This window comes from Nelusetta ayraudi, unplaced genomic scaffold, assembly GCF_046127955.1.
Source record: "Nelusetta ayraudi isolate G7.1 ecotype Tasmania unplaced genomic scaffold, CSIRO-AGI_Nayr_v1 ptg000052l, whole genome shotgun sequence".
Lineage (NCBI taxonomy): Eukaryota > Metazoa > Chordata > Actinopteri > Tetraodontiformes > Monacanthidae > Nelusetta > Nelusetta ayraudi.
The window spans coordinates 3,681,273-3,691,330 of record NW_027466102.1 but is presented as its reverse complement, the minus strand read 5'-3'; the positions used below and the strand labels follow the sequence as shown (position 1 = coordinate 3,691,330).

Below are 10,058 nucleotides of genomic sequence, written 5' to 3'. Positions count from 1 at the left end.
GCCGGCTTGACAGCCTGCGCCTCATCAACCTGCCGGAGGGAGCAGAGGGACAAGATGCTGTTACCTTTTTGGAGAGATGGCTTCCGCAGACGTTTGGACCTGACTGCTCCCCTCACCCGCTTTTCATCGAGCGAGCTCATCGTCTGCAGCAGAGTCGCCAAGATCGTAACATTCCCAGAGTGCTAATGATGCGCTTCCTCAACCTTAACGACAAGGAGAGAGTGATCCGCGCAGCTAGGGCTGAAGAAGAAGCGATGTATGAAGATCAGGAGTTGAAGTTCTTCCAGGATGTTGCCAGAGAGACTCGCATCACAAGGAAGCGCTTTGATGAAGTATAACAGCAACTTAGAGCCCGGAACATTGAGTATGGAATCCTGCAACCCGGTATATTCCCTGAGCGAAGCTGTAGAAGAATATTGACCACTTTTTTTTTTATTTTTTTTTAATGTCTTACTTTCTTTTTTTTCTCCCTTATTTGTGATTACATTTCCTGTATTTTTTTCCCCCTTCACGTCGTTGGCGGAGTAGTTAAAGATGTTTAAGTGTTCAAGTATCGTTACTCTGCTCCTCTTTGTAGGATCAGACCAGCGTTATGTTGTGTTTTCATATTGTTCGGGTATTGGGGAATGCTGTCATGTTCTAAAAGACAGCAGGGGAGGGATTTTCTCATCTTCCAATGGAATTCAATTTAATACCATGGAGGTACTAAACCTTTTATTTCTCCTACTTAAAACACATTGCATGCTACACAATATTCTATCTCTCACAGTTGATAATGAATAATGACTCAAGTATAAAGATAACTACGTGGAATGTAAGAGGCTTAGGAAAATGATCTACTTATCTTGATCGCTCTTCTGGCACTGACTCAGCTCATGCACAAACCAGGAAAACTCTGCAGTATCTCATGAAAGAGTTAAGTCTATGTGATCCCTGGAGAAGATTATTTCCTGATAAAAGAGAATACTCGTGTTGTGCAAATGTATCCAAAGGCTACTCGCGGATCGACTACTTCGTGGTGTCCAACAAGCTCTTTCCAAGAATAACTGACTGTGTTTATGACTCCATTGTAATATCAGACCATGGTCCAGCATCTCTTATTTATAATGACCCAAAACTGGTACGGGGTGCTCGACGTTGGCGACTCCATCCTAAATGGCTAAATGATCCCAGCTACTTGAAATTTGTGGAGACACAAATAGACTACTACTTTAATAATAATAAGGGCGAGACTTCAGCGTCCACGAGATGGGAGGCATTTAAGGCTTATATTCATGGTCAAATAATTAGCTTCAACAGCTCAATAACCAAAAAAGCAAATTTAGAAATTCTTACCTTGGAGAAGTCAATCAAACAATTGGAAAGGGAGATAGACGAGACAGACCTTCACACACAAGACTTGGTCACTCTCATGGCCAGATATAATGCACTTTCTGCCTCTAAAGCAGAAAAGAATTTAATCAGGCTAAAACAAACATTTTACGAACAAGGGGAGAAAAGCGAAAGACTCTTAGCTTGGCAATTAAAAATGCTGGATACGGAAAGAGCCATCAGTTCTATCCAATCACCAAACGGTGACATTATCGTTGACCCTGTGTTGGTAAATGATACTTTTGCTACATATTATAAGACCTTATACCAATCAGAATTAGAGGAATCTCAAATGCCTTTCCTTAATCAGATCCCTATCCCCACTATACCTGACCACGACAAGTACTGGACTACTGCAGAGGCTATAAATCACATGAAAGGAGGGAAAACGGCAGGTCCCGATGGGCTCCCTATCGATATTTATAAATTATTTAAAAACAAACTGACAAATCCTCTGAAGAATATGTATGAAGAATCTTTTCAGAATGGTACCCTGCCCCCCTCTCTGAGGAATGCACTTATTACCTTAATATTAAAACCCGATAAACCTCCTTCTAAATGTGAATCTTATAGGCCTATTTCCTTATTGAACTCTGATACTAAAATAATTGCTAAGGTTTTGGCGCTCAGGCTCGAGAAATGCCTCCCTTCTTTGATACATTCTGACCAAAATGGATTCATAAAAAACCGCCAAGCATACTACAATATTAGAAGAACTTTAAATATAATTCATGAAAAGAAAGAGTCTCAAGACTCATGCCTTCTCTCGCTGGATGCTGAGAAGGCGTTCGACAGGGTTGAGTGGCCATACCTATTTGAAGTACTTTCCCGCTTTGGTTTTGGTACTTATTTCAGACAATGGGTCAAACTTCTATACTCAGGTCCATGCGCAGAGATTATGACTAACAATTGTATTTCCAAACCGTTCAATCTCCATCGTGGGACCCGACAGGGATGCCCTCTTTCTCCCCTTCTTTTTGTATTAGCGCTAGAACCCTTTGCCATCTCCATTAGGAACCATCCTTTTATTAAAGGAATCCAAATAGCAGATGTGGAACATCGCATAGCCTTGTTCGCAGATGATACATTACTTTATTTGACGAACTTGGAACACTCTTTCTTAGCCCTTACAGAGGAGATCAATATATTCTGGAAATCTTCAGGATACAAGGTTAACAAAACCAAATCGTCTGCTCTTTTCCTTAATAAACAGGAACGACTCCACTCCACGATCCGTCACCAATTTTTGAATGCGGCTGAAGGATTTAAATATCTTGGCATCCTTATTACCCCCAATTTAAATTCATTAGTCTCTGCGAACTATGACCCAGTCATTTCTAAAGCCAAGGAATCTCTAAACAGATTATAAAAATAAAGCAGTATGGGACTGAATTCTTGTGATTCTTTCTTTTCTGCATCTATGATTGGACAAATAAATGCCTTTAAGATGAATATCCTTCCCAAATTCCTCTATCTATTCCAGTCAATCCCTCTACCACCTCCACCTGAATTCTTCCACGATATGAAAAAGACTCTTACAGCATTCATATGGAAAAGTAAACAGCCAAGACTCAGACTCACATTATTATACCTCCCATTTGATAGAGGAGGCCTTAAGGTCCCTAATTTAATCTGGTACTACTGGGCTGCCCAACTCAGAGCTGCCCGCATGTGGTTTTCGTGTCCGGGCCTACCTTGGGTTAAACTGGAAGCAACATCTACACGAGGAATTGCGTTAGATTCATATTTATATTCAGATTCTCTCAAGAATTTGAAGAAAAACACATCAAATCCTTTTGTTAGAAACACCTTGATAGTCTGGCACTAAACTCATAACGCTGTCAATGACAATCCACCTTTGTCCCGCCTTGCACCTATTTGGGGAAACTCTGAGTTCAAACCTGGCGCAAAAGACTTCGGATTCAAGCAATGGTCACATAAAGGAGTCAGAAGGATTATGGACCTTTATGATGGTGGTATACTCATGTCCTTCAATGAAATTAAAGATAGGTTCAACATTCCACAGACACACTTTTTTAAATATCTACAACTGTGAAGTTTTGTTCTCTCTAAATTAAAACAATCATCTAACTGTCCCCCTCTAACAGTGCTTGAACAGTTTGTAATTCAACCCCAGCAAAACCAAGGCCAGATTTCTAGCCTTTACAATATATTTCTAATTCATTCTAGAGAGTCTTTTGACTCAAAGAGAGGATTGTGGAGTGAGGACTTAAAGGAATGTGTGTCTGATAATGAATGGAGGCAGATTTAATCAAAGGCCCAGAAACTCTCCATCAACTCAAGACTTAAATTAATACAATATAACAGGATCATGAGGACCTACATTACTCCAGTAAAACGAAATCAATTAAAACCCGAAATTCCAGACTGTTGTGTGAAATGTAGTACTCATAAAGGCACATTTTTCCATTGCATTTGGGAATGTGAGAAGATTCAAACATTCTGGAAAGAAGTATTCCAGATAATTTCCCAAATAATTTCCAGACTTATTCCTATCTCCCCTAAACTCTGTATTTTAGGCCTCTACCCCGAAAACCTTTCCTTAAAATCCCATGAAATTAAATTGATAAACCTTTGCCTTGCCCATTCAAAACGTCTCATTGCCATGTACTGGAAGAACACATCATGTCCCCCTATTAGTCATTGGCTTAACGAGTTATCATTGTGTCTGGCTTTAGAGAAGCTAACTTACAGTATCAAACAAAAACTTGGTGAATTCTATAAAATCTGGGGTCTTTTCTTGCAATACCTTCAAAGCACGGATTTACAGTTCACTTTAAACTCTTGAATCTCATTACTTGTCATTTGTTCTGCATACTTGGGACTGCCGCTTTGCTGCCTGTACATTCCTTTTTTTTTATTATTCCTCTTATTTTTCTCCTTTGATCTGTTGCTGCGTTGAGTGTTTAATCCTAAATCTCTGCATTGAGTGTATAATCTTATATCTCCATATTTCCTTAACTCTTGCGTACTGTCGATCTATTTATTATATACCTTCCTGTCTTTTTGTTTCTTTCTGTAGAACTGTTGGATGAGAGAAGGGTGGGGTTGTTCAAGTTTGTGTTTATATGTTAATGTTTACTCTGTATACCAATCCAAAATGTCAATAAACATATGTTAAAAAAAAAAAAATCCCACACTTTTACTTTGAAAACAGGAAACCAGTACTCGCTGTAGCCGTCTTCGGTCTCCGTGTGCACTGTAAAGTCTGCCATACGGGTGCACTTGAAATGAGTGGCTGGCGCATAGACGAGGTTTTCCCGGATCGAATGTCCGTCGAATATCCAACTTCAAACTAATTTCACCGCGGTGTTTGTCTCCATGCGGCCCTGTGATGAACTGGCGACTTGTCCAGGGTGTACCCTGCTTTCGCCCCATGACAGCTGGGATAGGCTCCAGCAGACCCCCGTGACCCTGAGAAGAACCCTGGGAAGAAGCGGTATGGGAAATGGATGGATGGATAATGGATTTGTTCTTACACTGCTGTTGGTAAGTCATTAACTTGACGAGTGTCTTCACGTAGATGTATATCATTGAGAATATATGACCCATGAAGTAGCTCTCGGGGCCAAAAAGCTTGGTGACTCCTGCGCTAGATAATAGTGATCTATAAAATCAGATGCAGAAAAGAAAGAAACACAGGAATCCAGTCCCATACTGCATTATTTTAATTTTTTATTTTTTTTTAAGGTCAAATAAACTAAAAACAAATTGGCAAGGGGATCACAAAAATTAAATAAACAGCACTTGGAACTTGAGCTGAGAACATTACAATATAACACATTTCTTCATCAATATAGAATGTAACATGACAGACTCTAGATAATAATTGCATATACCACAAAAATAAAGTGAGTTTGTCAGAGGTAATAATGCTAAGACCACTATGCTGTCTCACTATGACATCAGAGGGTTATAATTCTTTCAGCTAAAACCATTATCTTCCAACGAACCTCTGGCATGTGGATAAATCCAACTCATCGGTTCAACATTGTCAGTAGCTTTTCAAACCTCAAGACTGTCTGAGCCACTCGTGGAGCAGTGGGACCGAAACTCCTCCCTCGACATCAGCCAAAGCTAATAAGCGGCAAACTTTATGGACACCACGGTCCGATCTGGCTCATGCTAAAGCTCGCGGCATCTTTAGATGGTATAGCAGTGGCGTTATCACCCTTCGCAAAGGGAATTCATCGATGCTTGAGGTTATGGAAAAATGTCCTCCACTTTTGATTTAAGCTTCCCACAAAGAACCAGCTTGTGATGGCAAGGTTTGGTGGCAGCACTGATCACAAATGACGCACAACAGTCCAACCACGGTCGAGACGTTGAAGCTGAAAGCACGCGAGCGACCCAAAAAAAAAAAAACCCAAACAAACGGCGCAATTCAGGAGTTTTCCGAGGGAACGTGCTCGAAGCCTTCGCTCTCCCTCACCAGCGCCCTCTCCAGGATGACGCGGCCTTCCTTGTAGCGCTGGCTCTCCTCCGTGGCAAACTCGTACATCCAGCCCAGTTTGCTGTTGCAGTTCTTGCAGCTGACGTCCCGCACCATGTGTCTTCCCGTGAGCATGACTCGGTCTTGGACTTCACTCTGCTGCAGATTCACAACCTGCAACGGAGCCCAGCGGTCGCGTTACGGCAGCTGCTTTTTGTTTTGCACATTATAGCGATGACCTTTTTTTTTTGAACAAATGTCAGCGAGCATGGTGAGAAGCAAGGACGCCCGCGGCAACGACGAGTATTATCGGCACGTGCTTGACTGAGAGACGACCTTGATCTTTTTGATCTGTGTGATCGCCACTGCTACAAGCAGTTCGTTCAAGAGACGCTCTACTGCTTCCCGTGGCGAAAGGTGAAGGGAGTTGCGTGCCCGGTACCTTGTTGAACAGGAAAGCTCGGCCCGTGGCTCCAGTGAAGCGTGTGGAGATGAGCTCTGCTCGGTTTGTCAGAATGGTGTCACAGTTGGCACAAGAGAAGAGGCGAGTCCCTCCAATGTGATCCAAGAAGATCCGCCCCATAGTGCACGAACCCTGTGGGCTAAAACAAACACTGACACAAAGTCGGCTCATTAGCCCAGTTGGAATCAAGTAATAATTGCTTATTTTCAGAAAGAAATAAACAAGTCTACCAGATTTATCAGTAAATTATAAATAAATGATGCAAAATGACTCTGTCACAAAGGAAAAAATACCTTTAACAGAGCTTTTTCTAAGGATTTCCTTTTTAAAATATTTTTTAAATCCGACTGTTGGCTGAAAGTCACACTTTCTAAAACCAACTCATTTTTTTTTTTTTTTTGGACATGATACATCAGTATTTCATTACTGAATTTAAAATCATGATTGTGAGACATCGTGCTCGTGAGATTCGCCAAATACGTTATTAAAGTGTAAAGATAAATGTCAGCCTGCAAAACGAATACATGTGACTTAATAAATGCGAGGAAAAGTGAGGATTTAGCTTTAATAATCTCAAATGGGCTGTTTAAATCCAGCATCGACGTCACATAACGTTATCATAATTGCGTCTACAACACAAACCAAGGGCGAGCAAAGTGATGTGATTTCCTCACATCACGTGAACGCATCGTTCGGTCAGGTACTGTATATTTAAAGGGGCTTTGGCAAAATAAGGTTTAAAGTCGACAAACGAAACTTCCTCGCCTGCAAGAGAAAAAAAAAAAAAAACAGAAATAACAACAACACAACATTGTTGTCCAGTTTAAAACGAAAGAAAGAAACAACGAAAGAAAAGGAATCAATGGACCCGGATGATCGCTGATAGGCCAAAACAACGGTTCAACCAAATACCTTTCCCCGGAACGTTAGCCAACGTTAGCGGAACAGCGGTCTGAAAAATGGTGTTGCTCGACACCACACCGCGTGCTTGAAGATGTCAAATGTCAAATTATTAATCCGTTCTTCTTTTTTTTGCCCCCGTCCAGTTTGATAACAATAACAATGGAGGTCTGTTAGGTTGACGTTACCAGCCAGTTTCAATGGCATTTGCTGTGGTCAAGTTACTTGTAAACGGGAAAGTTTTTCCGGGAAAAACATTTCGAAACAATTTTCCAGTATGCCGTTTATACACTGCACCACCTCAACAGTGTCGTTTTAACCATTCAGAAAAAAAAAATCTGTTTATTGTAATCATTCAAATTTTTTTTTAAATCATCTTAAGACTTGTGAAATATACCGCTTCGTTGTAAATAAATTCCATGATTTTATTTTGAAGGCAGGCGGTGATTCCAAGAGAATTTTCTCGACAACTCTATGCACTCATGCATATAGACCGCAAGAGGGCAGCACAGTGGCCCTTTCCAAACGTGACGTTCGAAATGTTCAAAGCATTTTAAATGTATTTGTACGAACTGTTCTGTTCATTTTGTTCAAAACAGTACTTTTATTTTAGGACGAGTGGAACAGGAAAGCGAGAGGGAATTTAGATTGACAGCAGCATGTCACATGCTATGTTACAATGTAGTTATCTGGTGACGCTGGAGCCATTGTTCAAACTGTTAAACAGAGATATGCCGATGTCCCCTTACACACCCGGCCTTTAAATCAAAAGTATTAACATATGAGTGGGGATGAACTCACATGACGGTTTGTAAGAAGTGTAAATGCAGTTCACCCCCTGCAAATATGGTGAGCTCATTGGTGTCGATGGTCATTGACCTTTCCTGTTGCGCTGCAAGTAGCAAAGGGCACTCCACATAAAACAACCACTTTGGAGGAAAGAGTGGATAAATCGTCTCTGTGAAATTATATGTAGTGCCTGATATGTACATACATGATACAGATGCAGAGCGACAGCAGCAAGTTTCCAACGGAACTAAACAAAACTGCAAACAGTAATTTGAAATGATTGGATCACATGATTAACTACTATATTGTGTGTTTACATTATTTAAGAAATTATGATTTTGGGATAGGCTCCAGCAGACCCCCGTGACCCTGAGCTCGGGACTAAGCGGGTATGGAAAATGAATGAATGATGAATGATTTTGGGATTTAGTCACTTCAAAAACTTGTGTGTTTTGTTTAAGGAGGATAAAATCGGATTAGCCCTGCGATGACCTGGCGACTTGTCCAGGGTGTCACCCTGCCTTCGCCCTAAGACAGCTGGGAGAGGCTCCAGCAGACCCCCGTGACCCTGAATAAGGAATAAGCGGGTATAGAAGATGAATGAAAGAATGAATGAATGAAAATCGGATTATTGAAACGTTGCGTTAGACCTAAAATGGATGCAGTACATACTCAAGTGCAAACACTTATATCACAAAGTTACCTGAAAGCCGTGTGTACTTTGTTTCAGGCTACAAAACAAAGGGACTGCTTCTTTTCTCCGAAGACTTACGCCTGCCAATAGTATAGTTTTACAAGAGGGGAAATCAGCGATCTGCAGGCCAGATGGGTTTTAAATTGATTGTAAACAGCAGCGCTTGCTGCAGGACAAAACAGTCAGCCAAGCAAGGTCTGAACAAAGTGTAGCGGAGATGGCGGAGATAAAAGCCGTGCTCCTGCAAATGGGGGTCACGTGGAGTTGACGTCCTTGAAGGGAGATAAAAGACTGTAAATGCAGTTTGTCCTCGTATGGGGATTATTGCAATCAGCATTGTCTTCTCTGCGGTGTTTGAAGGGACAGAGAGTGTCAGCACTGTACCGTGTGCGCTGTCCTCAGGCGGTTCCTCTCCCATTTGAGCCGACATAGTGTGGCCTGCGAGTGCACGTTAACGGAGTCCCCTTCGTAGATTAAGAAACATTTAGAAAAATGCCCTTTCATAAAACTGCTCAGTGGAGTTGTCTTGCTCAACCAGGTTAAAACAAGACAACCATTTGATTTTTTTTTTTTTTTTTTTTTTTTTTTTTAAACTTGTCAGGCAATGTGCCATTCACCTCTATACAGTTCCAAAGACACAATGCCATAGCGTAGTAACACAAAAAACTAAAATCAATAAATGCTGTCGCAGGAAAGAACATTTGTGACTGCAGTTTTTTATTCGTTTTATGAGCTGTCACATGGCAGTCATAAAAGTCTGGTTAATCGTGTTATTAACTTCTTGGTCATCCATCAACTCTAATCAGACTTGAGATGGCAGGTTGTAAATTTTTTCCTTAAGAAGCTCCGCTGTTGTGTTAAAAACAACAATAGTTTACACACTGTAACAATAAAATATATAAAATGATTGTCTGTTTTTAAACGTTTCACCTACAAATACTTGGTAGGTTTGAAGGAACAGATGTTTAGATTTCAAGAAGTTGTTCAACTTGTTCATAGTATTAACTCCCACAGTCTGCGTCTTAAGTGTGTAATGTAAACTGATCTCTAACAGTTAATTTTTATGTAACTCAACAAGGTTGGTGGGAAATGTGTTGTTTTCCCCCCTAACAATCTGCTCATAAAACCTGCAGATAATACATCAGATAGCTCCAACCAATCCTCTAATGATCTCTACGGCCCTCCCCTACTGTGCTGCGCGTGGTGGCGTGATGTAAATAACCACTCGGCTAATAGTGAGGCAGCACAGTGGCGTGATGTAAATAACCACTCGGCTAATAGTGAGGCAGCTCAGTGGCGTGATTCCCAAGCTCACGTTTTTGTCGCAGAAAGGTGGGGTTCTTGATCAGGCAGGGCAGGAAGTGGAATGAGAGCACAGGAGGGAAATG

General features: G+C 41.1%; 1 protein-coding gene across 4 annotated transcripts; it reads right to left on the bottom strand.

Moving 5' to 3' along the window:
• Positions 1-5,157: 5,157 nt before the first annotated feature.
• On the bottom strand, positions 5,158-8,860 carry LOC142896181 (protein yippee-like 5). 4 transcript variants are annotated; one of them, XM_076037707.1, is made up of 3 exons: positions 8,680-8,860; positions 6,267-6,426; positions 5,158-5,998 (listed from the first exon to the last, which is right to left on the bottom strand). In XM_076037707.1, exons 2-3 carry the CDS (start codon positions 6,405-6,407, stop codon positions 5,777-5,779), a joined length of 363 nt encoding a protein of 120 aa, XP_075893822.1. In that variant the 5' UTR covers positions 6,408-6,426; positions 8,680-8,860; the 3' UTR covers positions 5,158-5,776. The 4 variants fall into 4 exon arrangements, with proteins under 4 accessions (XP_075893822.1, XP_075893820.1, XP_075893821.1 ...); XM_076037705.1 differs by having other exon boundaries at positions 6,267-6,438; positions 8,680-8,857; XM_076037706.1 differs by lacking the exon at positions 8,680-8,860 and adding an exon at positions 7,200-7,413.
• Positions 8,861-10,058: the final 1,198 nt, after the last annotated feature.